The 23,784-nt window shown below is 43.9% G+C and overlaps 1 protein-coding gene across 1 annotated transcript in view; it reads right to left on the bottom strand.

Annotated features, from left to right (window-relative positions):
- The window catches only part of Top3beta (topoisomerase 3-beta), a 306,736-nt gene that overhangs the window by 124,727 nt on the left and 158,225 nt on the right, over positions 1-23,784 (bottom strand). The window contains 1 exon segment of the mRNA XM_067110195.1: positions 829-1,038. Coding sequence (XP_066966296.1) covers positions 829-1,038 — 210 coding nt within the window.

The following is a 23,784-nucleotide window of genomic DNA, read 5'->3' as shown; positions in this document are numbered from 1 at the left end:
AAGGATTAGGCCTAGACAGGAAGTGATCACACATCTGGCAACCTAACTCGCTACCAATGCAACAGAATATTATACAAATTTCATAACTGGTAATGGATCACTTATAAATTCCTTGAAGTAATAAATATATTTTCTACCTCTGAAATGTCATTTGGTGTTGTAACAATTCATGAAGTTAGAAAAAGTCTAAAATGTAGTACGCAGTCATTTTACATTACCTGTTAACACTTGTGCTACATAATATAATATGACCAAAATCTATACAGGTAATGTGTTTACAGCTAGTGCTAAAATGACTGAAGAATGCTTGTATACACATAATTTGCTATTCTGAGAGATATCATACAAATGGCATTTGGGATGACTTTGTATATACTGTAATTGTTTCTAGTCACTTGACTAAACTTTGTTTCTTATGAAGACCTACTTGCAGTTTTTTTACATAACTTGTCTATGGCATGGCTAAGAGGCACTTAGTGACATCCTTACTTTAGCTTTTACCTCAATACAGAAAATTGTTATATCACCAACAACAAAAATTCTACAAATTGTATTGTTTACAATTTTATTCATCTAGCAGAGGGTAACAATGAAGGATGGTATAGCCTTTATATAATTCTGCTGTTATATCCTTTTTGATATTTAAAAAAGATAATTATCTCAAAAACCTGAAATCAATATGCAGGTCATTTCCATACAGAAAGGAAAATAATGCAGACATCTTGCAAGATTTTCAAAATTCTGCTGGACTATGATGAGTTTTTTCCCACTAGCCCTGCTGTGGTGGAATGATTAAGGTTCTAAAGATAAAACACTACCAATACTTACTTTCTGATAACCATGCACAAGTACAATGCCAAGGTTGGTGGGAACAAGCTTTCGTCCAGATGAGACAGTTACATAGTTCCTCTGAGATATATTATTAATGTGAACTGGAATGGAAGCATCTGTCCCAATGCCATGCTTCTCCATCAAACTGATCAATTCAGCTTCTGTTAGGTAATCTGGAGGGGATGTCTGCCTTTCAGCTAATTTTGACTGGAAATAAGAAAATCATGTACTTATTATGAGGAAATAATCTTTATCGGGAATTCCTCTGCTCTTTAATGAATATCATTTATTAAGATGATGAACCTTCTAAAACTATATGCTAGATTTATTTAAAATTATAAACACTGTATCTTAAACTATACTCGAGATTCTATGGCATTCTCCATGCTATAAACTTAAGGTTTTAGAAAACATGTAACACTTATGAATACTGTACAGTTATTCTATTTTGATATATTATTTCTAATACAAAATTCCAAGTACAAACTTGAACTCAGTCCTTTATTGAATTCATTTACAGGAATTCTATTTTTCTTTATTTTAAATGAAATACAGAAAAGAAAATAATACAAATTTTCATAAAAAAAATTTATTTGAATACATACCTACTGTTAAAGATAGCTTATATCTCCACACAACAGGCAAGTCAGCATTCAAACAAAAGAAGATCGAATGGCTGACCCTGGCTAACTGTCTATTACACCAGTTCTCCACCAGGTGTGTTTCAAATGTTTTAGCTCTTGTCATAATTCTCCTTGACAGCCCACTAAATAGTGGGGAGGTTGGGCAGGGTCTACTTTAACAGCAGGTAAGTGTCCAAAATTTTATTATGAAAATTATATTTTCATAATAAAATTAAGTTTTTCTAACTCATGCAGCAGCCTTTATTTAAAAAATCGCGGTAGAACTTCGATAGTTTAGTATAGGTGACCAGCCCTGGCCACTAACAGGAGTACTGGAAACGACTTAGCAGAAAACCTCCCCCTGTTTGTGCCCCTGTGTCCATGAGAGGGGAGGAGGGTGGGCTCCAATTCTGTAATTACTTGTTAAGTATATGTGAAACTTAATTTTATTACGAAAATATCATTTCAATGCAAGTAACTTACCGAGTAATTACATAGCTGAATCCCACACTGAATGGGGGTGGGATACATGGACATATTCCATTCCAAAACATTAAGGCATGGTAATGACTTCGAAATAGAAAAATTGCTAGCACTGAACAATGTTTATTGTTTCCTTTCATGGTAAGAGAGCTACTGCAGGTGAATACTGCCTCTAGTTGGTGCTCATCTTAACCTGTAGTGGTGTGGCAGTAAAGCCATGGGGTGCCTCTACTTAAGTGGGAGCTTTGCAGGGAAGGATAGGACTGATGGCTAGCAAAGCATATATAAATGGCCTTGACCTGGGTGCAGTACCAAAATAAAAAAACAACCAGACAACACTGTCACCCACACTGAAAACACCACAACCCATCCACAGAGACTTGGTGGGTACTCCAGGTACACTGTATCCCCTGGCTCCCGAAAATTTGACACCCAACTTCAAGGCGAAGAGATAGGAGGAAAAGGAGATTTCTATGCTTCCTTCCCCAAAACCATGCCAGCCACTAAAAATGGCCCCAAGGTACTGCAGTTTTCAAACACTGTTACACCTTCTTTCAAATAGTGAGACGCGAAGATCGGTTTGCACTTCCAGTAGGCTGACTGCAGAATGAAAGTGAGGAACATATTGTGCCTGAAAGCTATGAAGGTAGAGACTGCCCTGACGTCATGAGCTTTCACTTTAACAGTAAGCAAAATGTCCTCCTGATTCTGAGAGTGAGCCTCAGAAATTAAGTCAGTGACGAAGACGGACAATGAGTTCTTAGTCAGAGGGCAAGACGGGTTCTTGACAGAGCACCCGAGGTTACTGGATGGTCCTCTGATCTTCTCGGTCCTGCTCAGGTAATACCTTAAAGCCCTAGCAGGACAAAGAACTCTCAGAGCCAAGGTATTCATTAAGATCTTAATGGAGAAAGAACGGGGCCAGGGCTTCGAAGGGTCCTCATTCTTAGCTAAAAATCCAAGGGTTAAGTAGCAAACTGCGTCTCTGTGAAAAAACCTACCCTTTATCGATGGCTTGGATCTCGCTAAAATGTTAGCAGTAGCCAAGGCCACAGGAAGAAAGTCTTCCAAGTAAGGTTTCTCTGAGAAGAGGAACTAAGGGGTTCAAAAGAGGGACCTGTCAACCACTTCAACACTACGTCTAGGTTCCAGGAGACAGGGTCTTCCTTTCCTTGCTTAGATGTATCAAAAGACTTGACGCGGTCATTAAGATCTGGGACTGATGCAAGATTCAGGATCCTGTGTTTAAACACTGAGCTAAACACAGCTCGACACCCCTTAATGGTGGAGGACGAGAGACGAGAGATCCTAGATCTCCTCAGATAAAGAAGGAAATCTGCAATTTGGGTCACCGATGTCTCACAAGATGAGACGTTGCGTCTGAGACACCAGCTTCGGAAAATCGCCCACTTAGCCTGGAAGACACGGCTAGGAAATCGACGCCTGCATCTAGCAATCGCCTCTGCAGCGCATCTTGAAAACCCTTACGCTCTGATAAGCTTCCCGACAGTCTGAAGCCCATCAGGGCAAGAGTGGACAACCCTTTGGTATCTCTTAAAGTGAGGTTGTCTGAGTAGACACGGTTTTTAGGGGAAGGAGTCAGAAAGTCCACCCACAACCACAGCAGGTCCTGGAACCATTCTTTCATGGGCCAGAATGGGGCTATAAGAGTCATTGTAACATTGCAATGACGCCAAAGACTTGTTCCGCACTTCCCTGACCATGCTGAAGGGCGGAAAGGCATAGTGGTCCAAGTGGGACCAATCTTGCAGCATGGCATCTGTTGCCCATGCAGGGTTCAAGGCCTGAGAACAACAGAGAGGAAGGCGATGGTTCCTTGAGGTGGCAAACAGGTCCAATGTCAGTCTGCCCCACAGTTTCGCAGATTCCGATAGACCAGGGGATCCAAGGTGGGAAGGACCTACTTTTCAATGGCTCAGCTCATCCACCAGAATATTTAGTTTGCCCTGAATAAATCAAGTGACTAGACTTACTTGATTTGACCTGTCCATAGTAGAAGGTCTCTTGCTGTCTGGCAGGGAGAAAATGAGTAAGTGCCACCTTGCTTTCGTATGTACGTTACAGTTGTGGTATTGTCTGAGTGGACTACCACAGTCTTGTTGTGAACTAGGGTCAAGAAGCACTGAAGCCTTAAGTGAACTGCTTTCAGCTCTCTGATGTTGATGTGAAGGTTCTTCTCTTCCGGCGACCATGTCCCAGAAACTTACCGGTTCCCCAAGAGGACTCCCCAAGAGGGCTCCCCAACCTAGAACCAAGGAGTCTGAATAGAAGTCTACGTCTGGGCTCAGAGGATAAAGGACTTTCCTTCCAAAAGCCTACGTTCGAACCACCACCACTACCAGTCTGACTTGATCTCCAGGCTTCTGGGAAAAGCTTGGGTGTCTGGCTGTTCCTCTGTCCCAGTTGGTCTTGAGGAAGAATGCAAAACTCTCTAAAGAAGATTGCCTAACTTGACGAACGTCTTGATGGATGACGGAGTCCCCAGTAGGCTCATCCACTGATGGGCCAGGTAAGACAAAGGGGGGAGAAACTTGTGGAAATAGAGGAAGTTCCTCTTGGAGGTGATTTTCTTACAAATGAAGTTGATATTGCTACCGAGATGACCTTGCTGAACCCGAAGGATCAGGGACACAACCTTCAGCTAACCATGGGAGAAGCTTTCCAGAAGAAATTTAATCCCCCATGCAGCTTGGAGAAGCTGATCAGGATCCTTCTCCCAAAAGGGATACAAGGATTCATTTAACCCCAATTAAAATTACTAAATTTTTGGGGTATAGTAACTCACCCAGGATCTCTGCCCCCTGGGTAACAGGGAGTCACAGTTCAGCTGTGGATGCTCAGTTAGATTATGCAAGCTCCCCCAAAAGGGATACATAGTTTGCAGCATTTGATCAGTTCCGTAGGGAAATTATGAGTAATATTAAAGATGCCCTTGCCACAGAACAGCAATATATAATGGACATGCTGCATGATTCCGAAAAGGAAATTAAAGAAATTAAGTCAGTGATGTACACTCTGAAGTATAAAAGCATTGCATCCTGCAACCAAAAAGGGAGAGTGGAATCAAATTCCGACCAAACAAGGTCCAAGGTTAGAATTCCAACTGGAACCAACAAAATGGCCAGTTTGGACTACAAAGCTTCAGATCAAAACATAACAGGGGCTCCAATATTCTCCCCGATGATACTGATAATCCTTGGCGAGACCCTTATATGTGTATTTTCTCTCCTGATGGTAAGTATCTAATTAATGAGAGAAAAACCATGATCGAAGTTGTACATGTGGAGTTTAGAGACAGGGCAGCATTCCCTAATACATAATGGGCGCCTGATACCACCTTTGCCAGACATGGAGAAACCTCAAAAGGAAACAGTTCTCTTATGTGGGAATACAGCATAAAAAGCTATAGATGATGCCCTTTACCAGGTCCACAGTAGGTGGATCTACACTCCCATTATGAATAAAACCCAACTTGCTCACCAAGTAACCCCCGCCTTCTGTCTCTTCACTTTTAAAATAATTAACCATGTGAAGACAAACTTTCAGAATTATGTAGTAACTACAAAACCGGAAACAATGGCAGAACTAAAACCATTCGCCACAGTCCTCTCGGTTTTGAAAAATTCCATCAAGGAATGGGCAAAACTTCAACTCCCTTTTGAAAGGAAAAAGCTCCCCTTGGATATTGCTACTCAACAATTTGGGACCCCTGTGAGAAGAATCTCAGATGAGACAGCTTTGTCAGAATTCCGTGTTAGAACTCTTCTCCTCAGTATCTCAACCTCTTCCACCTTGCGAGTTGCCATCAAAAGGCTTCCAGAAGATTCCAGGACACAATTTGCTGTTGTGGTTAAAAGTCTTGTGAGAACCCTATGGGAAGCACTCTATGACTTTTTAGACTGGCACTTAAATGAGCCGAATGGACACATTGGAAGGCTCCAACAAGTCACTTCCCAATGTGACTGTTGTATTACAGTCTAACCCCTTCTGTAAGGACCTGTTTGAGGATTCTGTTGTAACTCAAGTCAGCGAGCAAGCATGCCAACAAAATTGTAGTGTATGCTCTTCTGGGAAAAGGAGAACTTAGGAAACAAAACCCAAAATTTCCCTTTACCCAATTCAAAAATGGCTCACTTTGATCAAAAATCATGTAAGCCTGCAGTCACCTCCAAAAATTTTCCTCATAAACAGGTAGGTGGTCTAAGGGACAACCCCCCCTCAAAAGGACAGCAACAGCCACATCAGCAAGGACATCCTTTTCACAAGGTCCAAAATCCGTCTTACAAAGGAAAAGGAAAAGCAATGCCCAGAATGCCTATCAAGTGAAAAGACAGAGGAGAGGGGGGAGGGATATCGATAAGAATTGTTTGGTCGGGGGCTGGCTTCAAAGACACCACAAGGAATGGAAGTCCTCTCATTGGGGACATAGCACTGTTCACAATGGGCTGGGGTGGAAATAGTCTCATCTTCCCCCCCCCCCTTTGAAGGGGTTCTTGGTTTCTGGTTAAACAAATCATTTATAACTAATTAAATTTCAAGAACCAAACCCCCTCTCTGGAAGATTACGTGCAGAAGGCCCTGTTAAAAGGTGCCATAGAGAAACATGCGTACATTCGCCACCAAGCACATCTCTTCAGTGTTCCCAGAAAGGATTCCTCTGAACAAAGAGTGATCCTCAACCTATCAATACTGAACAAGTATGTATACTGTTTGCCAAAAGTTTTGGATGACTACCGTTGCTCAAGTACGTTCAGTCATTCCAGAAGGGACTTGGACGGTTTCCATGGATCTGAAAGACGCATACTGGCAAGTTCCTATCGCCACTCCCTTTCGCCCCTTCCTAGGATTCCGGATAGGAAAGATAAGTAAGGTTCAAAGTCATGCCCAAGGGACACAGCATTGTTCTCAATGGGCTGGAGTGGAAATGGTTTCATCCTCCCTGGCCTTTAAAGGGGTTCTTTCAAGAACAGACCCCATTGTGGAAGATTACATGCAGAAGGCCCTGTTAAAAGGTGCCATAGAGAAAAACATGTATATTCACCACTGGGTGCACATCTCTTCAGTGTTCCCAAAAAGGATTCCTCCGAACGAAGAGTGCTCCTCGACCTATCAACATTGAACAAGTACACTATTTGCCAAAAGTTTCAGATGACTACCATTGCCCAAGTACATTGTCATTCCAAAAGGGACTTGGACAGTTTCTATAGATCTGAAGGACGCATACTGGCACGTCCCTATCGCCGCTCCTTTTTCCCCCTTCTTAGGGTTCTGCATAGGGAAAGATACATACAGGTTCAAAGTCATGCCTTTTTGGCTAAACAGTGCCCCAAGAATTTTTACAAAATTAGCAATGGTAGTTGTCTGGAAACTCAGGAAAGAAGGAATACAACTAATAGCTTACCTAGACAACTGGTTAATCTGTGGGTCCACTAGACAAGAGTGCTTGAAAAATCTAAGAGCAGTGGTCAACAGACTCCAGTCAAAAGATTTTATGATAAATTCGAAAAAATCCCGCCTCACACCCAGCAGAAGCTTTCAGTGGCTGGGACTGTGTTGGGATACTCTTCAGGGCCTGTTGTCTCTCCCCATCAAAACTCAGAATAGAATAAGGAAAAACCTCAAAAGGTTCCTAGCATAGCCCACAGTTTCCAGACAGCAGTTATAATGCATGATGGGTCTGCTGCAGTTTACAGCAGTAATAGATCCAATAACTCAGATTGCAATTGAAAACCGTGAACAAATTTTGGCTATGGCAAGCAAGAAAAAAGATGCGAGGCCGATCTCACCAAAAGAATCACAAAGTTGGGGAGATACTTCAGCCTTGGACCCAGAGGGAATCTCTGGTGAAACAGGTCACCTTGACTCCTCCACCTGTAAGAGAGGCAATACACACAGATGCCTCGTGACAGGTTGGAGAGGACATTGGGAGGATCGTCAGGTGGCAGGGAGGTGGTCAGCTACTCTGAGAAAGTGTCATATCAATTTCCTGGAACTGATGGCTGTCTTTTTGTCTCTCAAAAAACTCAAACCTCCAAAAGAGACACATATTCTGTTGGTTCTAGACAACATGACTGCAATGTCCTGCATCAAGAGATTGGGATCATGTTCACCTCCTCGCAACATGGTAATACTAGCCATCCTTCAGATGGCACAAGTAAAGAAGTGGCACCTGTCTGCAATTCACCTCACAGGGTCTCTCAACATAATAGCAGACTCTCTATCAAGGAAAACAATAGCCTCAACATGCTTCCACAACTGGAAGTGGACCTCTTTGCCACATACGAGAATCACAAACTTCCAGTATATGTGTCTCCAAACTTGGACAATCAAGCAATAACAAGAGATGCCTTCCTACAAGACTGGAACAAGTGGACAATGATATATCTTTTTCCTCCATTGTCCCAGATTTCGAAGGTTTTGAGGAAACTCCTGCCGTTCAAAGGAACAGCTTACTTAATAGGCCCAAATTGGCCAAACAGGCAATGGTTCCTATCACTTCAACAAAGTACAAAAAGATCAATTCCACTATCGTCTGCTGTTCTATCCTAGAAAGTAGGAGGGAAAATCTTTTTCGCATCCTCCTTTCTGAGCAGGGACCTTCACGCATGGATTTTTTAAATATTATCTACTGTGAAATCTACTCACCCAACATTGCTAGGTGCCTAATGCAAAAATTATGGACATCACCTATCTGGCAATACCAGTTCGTATGGAAGATATGGTTAGATTATATCCATACTGAGAGCCCAGTTGAGATTTCTGTAGAAGAAATATTTAAATTTTCTGATATACCTCTTTGAAGTCAAACGTCTTGCAGTTACAACAATCATGGCATACAAGGCAACATTAATGGAACCCTTGCTTTATGGATTCGGGATTGACTCCAGCATAGAAGTTGTTACTTCCCTTCTGTGGTCGTTTGCTCTACAAAGACCAGCTCCCGAAAGAATTCCAATTACTTGGTCTCTGAACAAGGTACTTAGACTTTTATCTACCCTTCAATTCAGTGGACCCAGTACAACCGCAACTCACATGCTACAAAAGGTGATCTTCCTAACTGCATTAGCATCAGGAGCCTGTATTAGTAAACTGGGCTCTCTTAGACAGGGGATGATACATCACACAAACTGCTGATAATCAATTATTATTGTCCCCTGGCCCATCATTTCTGGCCAAGAATAAGGATCCTTCATGGAGGAAATTTCCTATTCTATAAGAAAACTCAATTTAGCAGACAAAACATTATGCCCAGTTCAAGTACTTAAGATTTACCTAGAGGTAACGGCAAACATCCCAGAAGGTCCGATTTTCTTACACCCTAGCATGAATAAACCACTCTCTCTAGAAGGTCTATGAATAATTTTAGTGTCCACCATTAAAAAGGCAAACCTACACTCCTTTCCTAGGTCAAAAGATAGGAAAGTAAGTACGTCGTTGGCCTTCTTCAGAAATGTCTCTTTCGAAGAAGTCTCCAAAAATACAGGGTGGGCATCAGAGACAGTGTTCTTAAAACATTACTGCCATGAGTGCAAACAAATCATCTACACTGCACATCAGTAGGTGGTATGGTTAGTCCTGACCCCACAGGCTCTACAGCAGAAAACCAGGGGTCTTCTTAATGGGTGAGTATGCTGACTATTGCCGGGGAAGATGCAACAAGACTGCAACCACACCCAGCATACTTAGGTAAGTCACTACAGAACTTCACCCTCAAAAATGCAAGTTCTTGTTTAGTGTCTTGTTACCAAACCCCAAAAGGTTTTTTAGAATAAGGAATGGGGCTTGAAACTTGTGGCTTGACCTCGGACCAGAAATGTTTTTTGTTTTTTCTTTGGGTTTTTGGGACTAAAATTTTGAGAGCTTAAGCCTTCTGTCACCTGTCAATTTGTTTTGTAAAGCTCCTTGAGGACAAAACAAGCGACTACGCTATAAAAAAACAGGTTGTGACGTAGGAAAACCATATTTTTGGTACTTGCTGTTTAGTCCTCAGAACCCTCCCACTTCCCTGACGAAAAGGCATGGGATTTGTGCAAAGGACCATCCTACATTGACCAGCGGAGAGTAATGGAGCTGGTCTTTTGCCTGCCCTGGCTGTAATCAAGATGGCAGACCTACATGCACAATAGTCACTTCTTGCAGTTTTTGATGTAGGAAAAACTGGGTTCAGCTTCGCTGAAGATAATGGAAAATGCCCTCTTATCTTTGAGTCCATTATACTCTATCTCGTCGTGTCATAGTGTTTCCATTACAATACAATACCCAGCTACAAGAACAGGCAAAAAAATATTTCTTTAATACTAGTCTAGTCACCATGGAGCACTGGCACACCAAGGGGTTAACTCCTTGAGGACTCAACAGCGACTACCAAAAATAGTTTTCCCACGTCAAAACCTGTTTTTTCATAAATTTATGGGAGATGGTGAGGACTAACCATAAAACGACTATGTTGAGCATGACTTAAACCAAGAACTTACTGTACTAAATCATCTTTTTTATCATAAATATATTTGTACATAATCTGTTCGGAGGAACGTGTCCCATCATTCTAACCTACCCATGTATTTCAGATATGCTCCATACAGTAGTACAGTACTATCCTAAAATACGTACTGTACAGTAAATATCATCTCAAAATCATCTTAAACACAAGAAAATATAAAAAAAAATGTATGTACACTATGCACAGCACAGTAGACAATGCGTAAAGTTACATTAGGCAATAGAAAATGTGCGTGTCTGAATTATAGGAGATACTTAAGAGTAACAGTTGTAGGTGGGTAAGTAATAATGTATGATGACTTTGAAATGATATTGGGGTATTTTGGGATGATAGTTTGAGGTGTATTTTTGTTTGAACTGTTAAGTTGGGCAATGAACTGTCAAAATAGGCAGTTATAAGCATTTTGGGGTGTATATACTTAAGAGTAACAGTTGTAGGAGGGTAATGTAATGAATTTGGGTGTTTTGGGATGATGGTTTGGGGTGTATTTTTGTTTGAAATAATATTGTTGTAGCATGATAATTTAAAGTATATTTTTGTTTGAACTATTAAATTAGGCAGTGAACTGTTAAAATAGGCAGTTATAAGCATTTTAGTTTAAGGGGTACAAGGGTATTTGGCAGTTATAAGCATTTCTGGGTTCGACCTGTGTCACCCGGTGAAATATCCATTCAGCACATATTTCTAGGTATAAGTATTGCTAAAAATACCAGAGAAAGCTAAATACAATGCCAGGGTTACGACCCCCAGTTCGAGCGCCATTTATAATGGTATCGGTATACACAAAGGGTGAGTGTTGCCACTGCCACAGGCCTCTGCCCTATAGAGATCTCCAATCTCAAAGTCCCGAAAAGTGAGGGGCCGTCACATACGTAACGCTCATCTCCCAGCCAACCAACACCTCAGCCGCCATCTTGGTATCATTCCAACTTAGCACGCTCGTAAACATCCTTGTGTTTTTTCCAGTGCTATTATTTGGCGCTATTTTGCATTATCACCATGTCATCCGTTCAGGATTTTGCTTCACCTAAGTTGAGTACCATCTCCTTTTGGTTTTTTCTTATAGAGGCTCCTTATTTGACCTTTAATTTAGTAATTACGAGGTTAAATAACACGATGCAGCCAATTGCAGCGGTTTTTTGCCTTGGCCATACGGGACCCTCAGTCTTCGTATGGTTTAGCAGGAATTTCTGCTTGTTTCTTTCACAATTATGTATTTTATGTTTTATATACTCCTTTCATGGAATTTTATTTGTGAATTACTCTTTCGCTGGTAAGGGGCGGGGAGCCCGTATCATGACTGATCTAGGCTACGTGGAGGCTTTTTCCCCCTCCCGCCTTTATGATCATAAATCCTCCTTTTCCCTGGCCCCCTTCCTCTGCCGGCAAGCCGGTACATTCCCCAAGATGGTACTGTTATGCTCATGATCTTTTCTGATGTGTTCGGTGATGGATGACATGTAAATTTTTGGATTAATTTTATCTATGATTCAGCGTTAGGGTCGGCCATTTTAGGTATCACCCACGTTCCACATATCGCGAGTTGTTTGGCCTTCTCTACAGCATGAGTCCTTATGTATTCTAATATTCTGTGCATATATATATGTTTTTTATATTTCACACATCATTTGGTTAACCTTTTATCTTAGTACTTTAAGTCAGATAGTTTCTTTGATCGGTTTCGGAGAGCTAGGCTAGGTAGGATAGGCTCCTTTCACAATTCTCATGCTTCCTAGCCCCCCCGACAAGGTCGTTTTGAGGCTTGGAGGGAGGTGTTGGGTCGTTGAGGGAGTTCCTCGTTCTCTCTTGGCCCACCTGACCATGCCATCATGTTTTTGGAAGGTGAAATTAGGCTTGAATAGACCCCCCCCCCTGTTTTAGCCTACCTTACTGACCAGACCTATAGGTTTTCGGAAGGTGAGGTTAGAATAGTGAGGGTCTTCTCAAAATGCATAGCCTCCCACCTGACCAGGCTGTCGGGCGTTGGAGGGTGTGGCCAGACCTTGGATTTCCCCCTCTCCCCCCCCCTCCTATCACACCTCTGCTAGCCTTCCTGTCCAACTCAAAAGTTTTGACATTGGAGGTTGGTCTGGGGTCGAAGGTTGGCATAGACCTTTTCGTGTTGTTAGCCTAGCCCTTCCTTACCTATTCTTTAGCATTTGGCGGGTGACCCAAGCTTCTCCCTGCGCGAGGGACGTCGATCACTTATGATCGGCACCCCGTGGGGAGTTTCTATCGGCGTCCAGGGGGTGTTACCCACCCATCTGGCCTCCACTTTTCGGTTCCCACCACTTTGCTTTTGCTTTCCTGTTCTTTAGCATTTCAGTGTGACCTAGACTTCTCCCTCCCGCCGCAGGGACGTTCGATCACTTATGACCAGCACCCGTGGGGAGTTTCTATCGGTGTCCAGACAGCGTCCCACCTATCTGGCCTCTGCCTTTCAGTTTCCGCCACTCTGCTAGTGTTTCGTTTGTTCGCTTCCCTCAGTGTTAGCTTAGAGCATCAACACAGGTCCAGGGACACTATCTTGACTTCCGCTAGGTTCATTCTCCGCCGGGTTAGCTAGGTCTCCCGTTGTTCTTGTACATGTTACCACTCCGGTGGGTATGGTTTTCGGTCGGTTGGCGCTTTCCACTACCTGGTTCCCGCCACAGGCGTTGAGAGTTGAGCCAGATTTGAGGACTCCTCTCCGCCTCCGCCGCTACCATAGGTATGAGATAACGAGATTTCCGTGGCAATCAGTGAGGAGTATCATACACCAGCGTATTTTTTAACGCTGCGGACTCTTTCCGGCGGTGTTTATTTATTTTATATTATATATGTTATATGATGCATGTTCCTAGGTTAAGGAGTACTGTTACCGCTGGACCTACTTCGGCGGCCCTTAACTTTATGTTACTCATGTATTGTATATTAATTTTATACTGCCAGATTTATCTCCGGCAGGATTTGGATTGACTGTAAGCATGCTCCATCACCCATCATTAGGTTAAGGTATCTTATTCCCGTCGGACCTGCTCCGGCGAGCCTTAACTAGCGATACTCATGTATCATCTGTCCGCTTACAGATGGTACGCTGTCAGGAGCCTGGGTGTACGGTGGTCCTCCAGCAACCCTGCGGCCACGAAGTGTGCCGCTCTCACTCCGGCTGCGCGGTTCGCGTTGGGGACCTGATCGTCTGGCACCCAGACGGTTGTGAGGTGTGCTACGCTCTGTACGAGCGAGTGATTGATGAGTCGGTAAGCTTCAAGTCCGCTAACCTTTAGTCTCCTTTTGACTTTAATGCCTATATTGATAAATAAGGCGGTTGGAGAATATTCAGTAAGGCTTTCTTTTCTTTCAGTCTGACCGTAGTGCCCGCGACTCTTCGCTGTCGACCCTAAAGGTCTGGGTCGGCGGGTTTGGGAGGAACGTCGCGTCGGGGAAGCCTTCCATCTTGTCAGAGGAGATTTGTGATCTCCTCTACCCCGGAGAGCGGATCTCAGCCGCAGTTCCGGCGGAAGTAGCCGCCCCCTTGATCGAGGGGATCCGGGAGCTGACGCAACCCTCCAAAGAAGACAACCTATGCGGAGAGGTGGCGGCCATCAATATCAACTTAGAGCCGATGAGCGTCGACCCGGACCACCAGGTGGAAGGTAGGGTGGTAAGTGAGGCAAGGGGGATGAGTTTACCTTCCCTTTTTGATTCTCCTTCTTCCTCTTCTTCTTCCTTTCAAGGTTTCCAAAATTCTTACCTTGAGGACAGGTCGAGGTCTACTGTCCCCAAGGTGAAAACCTTGAAAAAGAAGGACTTTTCTAAGTCCTCTAGGCCACATAAGTCTAATCCTTCAGCTCCCTCCAGGTCGTCACGGGCTCTTAGCCCAGTGGCATCCACCAGTAAGGCTTCTCCCCCTGCCAAGGGGTCGAGATCCAGGGCAGTTAAGGCGAGTCCCCCTCAGCCTAGCTTCGACCCTGAGGCCTTTGCGGAACTTCTCATGCAGAAGTTCGACAAGAAAGTCGAAGCAAGGATCAATGACCTCTCCTCCCAGCTCGCTTCGGGCTTAAAGACTTCGGGAGATTCTGTGAAGTCTTTAGCAGAGAGAATGAGGAACCAGGAGAGCTTGCTCTCCGGGTTCATGCGCTCCGGAGTAGCAGCACAGACTTACGCTGTTCCGGATGCCTCCAGTCTTCCTCCCTTCGATAAGGGAAATCCATGGCGTCTGGCTCTTCATGCTCCTCGGCATGAAGATACTCTAACTATCGAGGGCTTGGGTACGCGTCGGTTGGAAGAACTAGAGTTCTTTCCACCCGACCTGGTGCCTCCCTACCCAGGCTACGCCAGGCTTACAGAGGAAGCCTGGATCATATCAGATAAGGTCCCGAAGGAGACAGTCATCTTCCCTAGGGACCAAGCCCAATCCACCTTGATGCGCACTCTCACGGAGTGGGAGTCTGAGAACACTAAACTTACCCCCTTCAAGGGGACTTTCACTATGTTCTCGGTAGGTAATGCCATCCCTAACCCCTGCACGACTAAGGTAGTACTGCTGACTAGTCAGGCAGGCATCGAGGGTAAGCCGCTACCTCAACTCCGGGAGACAGATCCCACCTCTCTTGTCTTCCCCGGAGATTCGGAATTTTGGCTGGGAGCTTCGGCCACGTTCACGGCGGGCAAACTCGACCCCGAGTGCGCTTCATCCCTTTTCAGTGAACAGCTTCCCAAGATTCCGGAGGCTCTTTTAAAGGCGGAATTTGAAGCCAGGTGCAGGTTGAGTCGCTCCCTGCATTCCTTGACTCTTACGGAGGCAACGGCTGTGACCTACACCGAAGAACCTCTCTTCCAGGTCCTAACCAAATCCCTGTTGGCGGGATTCCAGGCGGACCTGTACGATTTCATAGCGGCGAGAATGGCTTGCCAGAAACACATCTTTGCAGACGCCACTATAAGACACGAACCCAATAGGCTCATGAAGAGTTCTATTTGGGGCTCTAACATATTTCCGGAGGAAGAGGTCAACAACGTTCTGGCGGAGGCAACCAGGGCAAATCAAAGCCTCCGCTCCCGCTGGGGTCTCCCCTTCAAAAGGAAGGCCACCGAGTCCGCCAGACCTCAAGCCAGGACAGGGAAAAGGTTCAGGAGGTACAAATGACCTCAAACCCAAACTATGCTACAGGCTGTACCGGTCTCCCAGGTCGGTCAGCCTTCAACCTCGAAAGCCCAGCCTCAGCAACAGTTTGTGCTGATGCAGCCGGCTCAGCATACCCTTGCTTCTCCAACCTTCGTGGCGTCCCCGGCTTTCAACGCTTCGTTTGAAAGCCAGGGCGCGTTCGGGCTTTAATAGGAATGCAAGGGAAGCAGAGCCAGAGCCTCCTTCAGAGGTAGGTCTGCGTCACATTCCCTCTCACGAGGAAGAGGAGCCCGAGGAAGTAGAGGCGGTAAGCCCTCTCCCGCCCAATGAGCCCTCTCAGGTAGGCGGGAGGTTATATCTCTTCCGGGACTGTTGGACCTTCAGTCCGTGGGCCCACAGCATAGTTTCCAAAGGTCTGGGATGGAGCTGGAGCAGAGGTCCTCCTCTGCCAGTCAGATTCCATCAGTCCCCATCCAAAGCCCTCCTGGACTTCGTGAAAGGACCTGCTTCAAAAGAGGGCAATAAAGAAAGTGAGACATCTGAAATTCCAAGGCAGACTGTTCAGTGTTCCAAGAAAGGCTCCAGTCAGCAAAGAGTAATCCTAGACTTGTCTCGTCTCAATTTATACATTCAATGCGACAAGTTTTGATGCTTACAATCTCGCAGGTGCAGACCCTACTTCCCGTGGAGCCGTCACCACCTCTATAGATCTTTCAGACGCCTATTATCACGTCCCAATTGCGAGAAATTTCTCTCCTTACCTAGGGTTCAGACTAGGAAAACAAGCTTACTCGTTCAGAGTCATGCCATTTGGGTTCAACATAGCGCCCAGAATCTTCACCAAACTGGCAGAAACAGTAGTCCAGCAACTACGGTCCCAGGGGATCATGTTAGCCGCATACCTAGACGATTGGATAATTTGGGCACCCAACGCCAAGGAATGTCGGAGAGCAACAGCCATAGTGATCAGCTTCCTGGAATCCCTAGGCTTTCAAATAAACAGGGAGAAATCCCGCCTAGTTCTGGAGGCTCGATTTCAATGGTTAGGAATCCAATGGGATCTGGACTCACACAAACTGTCACTTCCGCCAGCCAAAAGGAGGGAAATAGCCAAGGCCACCAGGCAGTTCCTCAAAAACAAAAAAGCCTCTTGTCGTACCCAGGAAAGAGTCCTAGGTTCTCTTCAGTTCGCTGTCTGTAACAGACCTGATGCTGAAAGCCAAACTGAAAGATATAAACAGAGTATGGCGGAGACGAGCCAACAACAGATTCAGAGACAAGGTGTCCCAAATTCCGCTGGTGTTGAGGAAAAGCTTCGACCGTGGTCAAGTCAAGAGTTTGTCAAGGTCAGTACCTCTCCAATTTCCTCCTCCGTCGTTGGTGATCCACACGGATGCTTCCCTGAGCGGGTGGGGAGGATATTCCCAACACAAGAAAGTTCAAGGAACGTGGTCCACTATGTTCCGCCAGTTCCATATCAACATTCTCGAAGCAATGGCAGTATTTCTAACTCTGAAGAAACTACGTCCAACCAGACAGATTCATATCAGACTGGTGCTGGACAGCGCAGTAGTTGTGCACTGCATAAACAGGGGGGGGCTCCAAGTCGAGCCGGATCAATCAAGTAATGATAGCAATTTTCTCCTGGCAAGAAAAACACTGTTGGCATTTGTCAGCTACCCATCTGGCAGGTGTCCGAATGTCATTACGGATTCTCTGTCCAGGACAACTCCGCTGGAGTCGGAATGGTCACTGGACAGAACATCATTCAAATGGATTTGTCGTCAGGTACCAGGTCTCCAGGTAGATCTGTTTGCCATGAGAGAGCAACCACAAAATTCCATGTTATGTTGCTCCCAATCTAGACCCTCTTGCTCACTCCATAGATGCGATGTCAATAGATTGGAACATGTGGCAGAAAATCTATCTGTTTCCACCAATAAACCTGTTGATGAAGGTTTTACACAAGCTCAGATCATTCAAAGGTCAAGTAGCCCTGGTGGCACCCAACTGGCCGAAGAGCAGTTGGTTTCCTCTTCTTCTAGAGTTGAAACTCCGGTGCATACAAATCCCCAGGCCAAAGTTGACGCAAATAGTACAAACTCGGACTGTGTCAGCTTCCTTAAGAATTCTAAATGCCCTAGCTTTATGGATTTCATGAAATTCGCAGCTCAGAAAGATGCTAATATTGATCCTATTAATACACTGTTCATAGAATCAGACAAAAGGGAATCTACCCTCAGACAATATGACTCAGCAGTTAAAAAGTTAGCATTATTCCTGAGAGAATCTGAAGCTAAAGAGATGACCACAAACCTTGCCCTTGCAATCTCGTTCTTCAGGTCATTATTTGAGAAAGGACTGGCCTCTAGTACTATTAATACAGCAAAGTCGGCTTTAAGAAAGATATTTTTACATGGTTTCAATATTAACTTAACGGACTCATATTTTTCATCAATTCCTAGAGCATGTGCTCGTTTGAGACCAGCAACCCGTCCCCACACGGTTTCCTGGTTCTTGAATGACGTTACTTAAATTAGCATCGGACACTGATAATGAACAGTGTTCATATTTGAGTCTGTTAAGGAAAACGTTATTCTTAATTAGCCTAGCTTCAGGTGCCAGAATTTCTGAACTGTCCGCTCTCTCTAGAGAACCGAACCATGTTGATTTCCTCCCGTCAGGAGAAGTTCTGTTATCCCGGATCTCAAGTTTTTAGCTAAGAATGAAGATCCACAAGATAGATGGTCCCCTTGGAAGGTTATCCCCCTTCCACAGGATCTGTCCTTATGCCCAGTTACCACTTTAAAGGCTTATTTAGGTAGAACTTCTAATATAATGTCTGGCCCTCTTTTTGTTAGGGAAAATGGAGGAACCATTTCCTTAAAGGCCATCAAGAAACAAATACTGTATTTTATTAAACAAGCTTAACCCCGGGATTCAGTACCTAAGGTACATGATATCCGAGCAGTGGCCACCTCCACTAATTATTTTCATAATATGAACTTTGAGGATCTTAAAAATATACGGGTTGGAAATCACCATCAGTATTCAAATGCCACTACCTTAAATCTCTAGAGGCCCTAAAATTTTTCCACAGTGGCTGCAGGAAGTATTGTCCCTTCCGCCTAGATTAGCCTTTGTAATCTTAGTTATCCTGTCCCTTTTCCTCTCTCGCCTACCTGCCTCGTTTACTCACCTTGCCGTCTCTCAGGCAGGTCAGGCATGCTTCACAGCCTGACTCTGATCATGTTGCATATTGTTTTTGTTCCCCTTTTTGTTAGCATTTAGTGTCTTGGTTTTAACAAAAATTTGGTATCTGTATGCCCTATATTATTATCATACCTAATTTTGCTACTTGGGTAATTAAAACTCAGTAATTCCTTATAGTTTTATTTATCTCCATTAAAGTAGTTTTTAGAGGGCTCCACCAAGCTTTGTATGATTCTTTCTCTGTTATAATTTCACCGGGTGACACAGGTCGAACCCAGAAAAGGGATTTTGACAAAGGAAAAATCTATTTCTGGGGGAAGACCTGTGTCACCCGGTGACCCATCCCCATTCTTCATTCCCCCCCTGAGTGACATACCAAGCTTGGGGGGGATGCCAACTTGGAATGATACCAAGATGGCGGCTGAGGTGTTGGTTGGCTGGGAGATGAGCGTTAGGTATGTGACGGCCCCTCACTTTTCGGGACTTTGAGATTGGAGATCTCTATAGGCAGAGGCCTGTGGCAGTGGCAACACTCACCCTTTGTGTATACCGACACCATTATAAATGGCGCTCGAACTGGGGTCGAACCCTGGCATTGTATTTAGCTTTCTCTGGTATTTTTAGCAATACTTATACCTAGAAATATGTGCTGAATGGATATTTCACCGGGTGACACAGGTCTTCCCCCAGAAATAGATTTTTCCTTTGTCAAAATCCCTTTTTTAGAGCGGATTTTGCATTTCCGCGGATTCTGTATTTCCGTGGTGGGTTCTGGAGCCTATTCCCATGAAAAAGTGGGGGTCTACTGCACATCTAAATTCCCGAGACAGATTGATAAAGTACTGAGCTCTAGGGGCTTCAATCTGAAATGACCTTTACAGCCAGATCCAACTGCACATGACATAATACTGAGGAAAGCTTGGAACTATAACCTCAAAAGTAGACAATGAAAAACTCTTACTGTATTTACGAAAGCAGATAAACTTAGATGTCTACAGAGGTACAGGTGCTCAAAATTCCTCTAGAACAGCACCCGGAGCAATACTCAAACTGCCACTTCTGATACAAAGCCAAGGCTGGTTCTCTAGTTGACTAAGGACGGAATCTGAGATACCTTTGAAAACCCGCTTATTGGGAGGAGACGGTTGAGCATCCCCAAGCGTTAAGTGTGGAATGCGGAAGTTAGTGAACCACATGGAGTTCTGTTGAGTTAGTTTTTCCTTAACAGATAAATACGAGAGATCTACCTAGAGAGCTAGAAAATTATTCCCTCTGAGGTTACTAGGGCTCTACAGTGTCATTGGGCAATTCTTGTACTCAAAATTTTTTCAATACAGTACTTTCCTTACAGTAGATAAAGAGGGAAGGTATATGCACCTGGACTGGGCTAAACTTGAAGAAACGCATCCACTACTCAAGCCTGAGGGCCCTCCAAGGAGCAGTAGTAGACTGGTTGCTCCTGACCATCTGCGTGCTAAGTCCACTTTTGAGGGCTCCTCCATTTCCACAGTGGCTGTCAGACTTGCAGATGTAACAACCACTCTGTAGGCAGAACTTGTCCTTTTTGAATCTGCATAATAAAACAGAGAACCAATACTATGTTGTTCATTTTCACCCAAAGCAGCAGTCTTTCCACTATGACTTAACTTCTGACCAGGTGTTTCCGTTGTAGAAACTCTCCCGTACAGCCAAGAGTTCGTGCTCTTAGGCATAAACCTACCAGGAATTTTCACCACCCTTTCCACCACCCTAACATCTCTGAAAGGTTTACCAGGTATAGTGTTGACCATTCTATGGTGTATTGTAAGTCACTATCACAACACTTGTCATAACTCTCCGTTTTGTGTTACAAGACAGAGGGTTATACAAAACCTGGATGTGTCTTGGATTTACATAAAAGTTTAATGAACATCTACTGAAAGTTCCAATCTGCTATGCCTTAACTGCACTGTAATTGTGCCTGATTATTCTGACAAATTTGCCAGTGAGCCCATGCTTCCTAACAAAGAAAGCTAATAATGCATAATAAGCTTCCTTAAGGGCTAAAATTCCTTGAGAAGAACCAAGAAGAACTTATTCATCTTCCAACAAAAAGCCTGCAAATTGTGAGAGACTACCCTCATCACCAGATAAAGAATGGACTGAGGGGGAGTTAGGGAAGTCTACTGAAAATCATAACGCACAGAGATTGAGCCAGATGAAGCAACAGATCATTGGCCTTCGGAATACCATTGACAGAGTTGGTCAACTTGAACCAGTCAACTCAGTAGAAAAGAATTCTTGCTCCTAAAAGACGACCTCATCCCCATATGGGCAACAAATTCCTTGTGAATGCATGAGGAAATGTGCATGAGTGGAAACCAGTCACTCTGAACAAGAATATCTTCCCTGTAATTACACATCTAAGGATCTTGTGACTGAGAATCTATGGGTATGAGGAAAATTCATCCTGCATATCCACTGAATCATCCAGTTGTTCTTTAAGAAAACCACTAAAACCATTCTGGAAAAAACCATGAAGAATGGGGACAGACACATAAAGTTGTTCAATCTTGATACGTCCAACACTGGGAGCCAATCTCCAGTTGCTTATGGCACTAGGAAAAAGTTGGAGGTAAAATCCTGATGAATTACCCACACCAGACCCATTGCATTCTTCTCTAATTGCAACCTCTTAATGAAGAACGAGATACTTCTGCTGGAGAAGACACAAAGGATTGACTATAGGAGACATCGCTAGTGGAAGGGAAACCCAAGGTATTATAACTCTACTTAAGCACCTCCACCATCTAAGGTTCTGTTCCTAAGTCTCTCCATATGTGCCAGAAGGCCTGCAAGTGGTGTCTCATAACTCTCCTTCAGTACCTCCACCACCTAAGTTTCTGCTCCTAAGTCTCTCCAAACATGCCAGGAGACCTGCAACTGATCTCCTAACAGAATGTGAGGGCTGAACAGATCCCAAAAGGTGTAAAAGGCCCACGAGAAAAAGTACAAGTTTTAGAATGAGGGCCTGAAGGAAGAGAAAAGGCAGGCCAGGCAGGCCTTTTCACTCCTGACATATCAACTAAGAAATTCTCTATTATACATACCAATATATCTGCCCTTATCACCTCACACAGATTCGGGCTTACAAGGCGACCTGAAGGAGAAACCAAACAGCTGATATCACTGTGCAGGAGAAACCTTAATGACAGATAGGAGGATAACTGTTCTTACTTCTTCCAAACTGACTTGGTATAAGCATGAGAATATTCACCTGCAGCATCAGAAATGGCCTTGACCACACTAGTCAAAAACTCTAAGATTCTTCCTTGCTAAAATCCTGCTGGTGCCACAAACCCAGCTGGTGCCACAATCTCTCTAAGCTGGTGCCACAATCTCTCTAAGCTGGTCCCACAACTCTCTAAGCTGTGCAGAGGTAAGGCAATTATACTGAGCAAAAGTTTAGTAAAAGCTAAAACTTCAACAGCATACACACAGACCTGGACAACAAACTCCATCTCAGCATGTCAAAAGCATTCTGTAAGTCTCAAGAATATGTCTCTCCATAGGACCTAGACAGACAAAGAAAACTGAATCTTCGACCGATAAAGCACTTGTACCATAACAGGCAGCTCTCCGTGACTTAAAAAAAAAAAAAAAAAAAAAAAAAAAAAAAAAACAGGAGGACAAAGGCTGGCAGACTTAAAAGAAGCTTTGCGCACCAGAGTGAGAGAAAATTTACGAAACTCGCTCAACTGAAGAGGAAAACTTAGGTTTCTTCAAATGCTTCATTGGCACCAAAATACTCAAAGATAACAGAGACCTATTCTCTACATGATCTGTGTTCTCCACTAAATGATGATAAAGTGAAGCCCAATGCTCCAGCAAACGCCAATGAACCGAAGGAGATTCCTCTGATTCAAACTCGTCTTCTGCCAAAGGAGGAGATGGGGAGACAGTAGGCGACAGCAGCTGATTGCCTGCAATGAATCCACAACTGGATGAAAAGGTAGACTGAGGGAAATGCAGTCTTAAGTGACTCAGTCAACACAAATCAGCTGAGCAAAAGAAAACAAAGTCTCACCTAGTGTAATAGAAAATGGGAATGGTTAAGAGGAGGGGGGAAGAGGGGCAACAGAAACTAACTACAACCCAACCTCATCTGAAAGTGACTGAACAGACTTAAGAGTATTCCCATAAGACATCCTTAGAAAGCAGAGCAGCAACAATAGCATCTTACTGTACTTAGAAACAACAGAAGATACTGTAACTACTGTGGAAACAGAAAGAGAAACATTACTGTATTAATAAAGCAGGAGGAAGAGACTTGCCAATAGCCAAAAAGCAGCAAGTAAAGAAAGAACACATGCATTTCGAGGAGAAAAAGGAATAGCAGACAATGATTTAAAATGAAAAGTAGATGCAGAAGAGATTGGTTTAACAACCAATTAAGTCAATGTCATATCAGAATAAGTGACAGACACATTATCATCAATAACACTGTCTATACTTTATATGATTAGTCCTATTGGTGATAACCACCTCATCATTAGATGCCAATGGTGGTAGCTGTCGAACACAGTGCCAAAATTTGTGTTTACCAAAACGGTCTTTTAGCTAACACACTAAACGAGACTCAGAACATGAAAAGTGAGAGGCAGGTGATGGAGGGCACATAACCATATTGCCCCAAGAACTGCCCTAATTCCCTGGCAGTGGACTCTTCCAATTGTTGCAGGACAGTCCTAGGCTTAAGCCACAGTTGGGCAAGGGCAACAACACCTTACTTCTTACAGGCGCATGCAAAAATGATTGCACACTATGGGGGGACCCAGGACAGTTCCAAAACATACATTCAGACAAAATTTTTTTGACTAAAATAAGGTTTACATCCTGTTCTAACTTCACAATTCACTTTTCCTGACCCAAATGGGGAGCGGCAGGCAGAGCTAAAAAGGAAGTCTCAGCACTAGCTATGGCATTAGCAAAGAAAAATACCAAAGAATGAGTAAGGAAAATTTCAG

This window comes from Macrobrachium rosenbergii, chromosome 10 (genome assembly GCF_040412425.1).
Source record: "Macrobrachium rosenbergii isolate ZJJX-2024 chromosome 10, ASM4041242v1, whole genome shotgun sequence".
Taxonomy (NCBI): domain Eukaryota; kingdom Metazoa; phylum Arthropoda; class Malacostraca; order Decapoda; family Palaemonidae; genus Macrobrachium; species Macrobrachium rosenbergii.
This window is presented reverse-complemented; position numbering and strand designations above follow the sequence as displayed.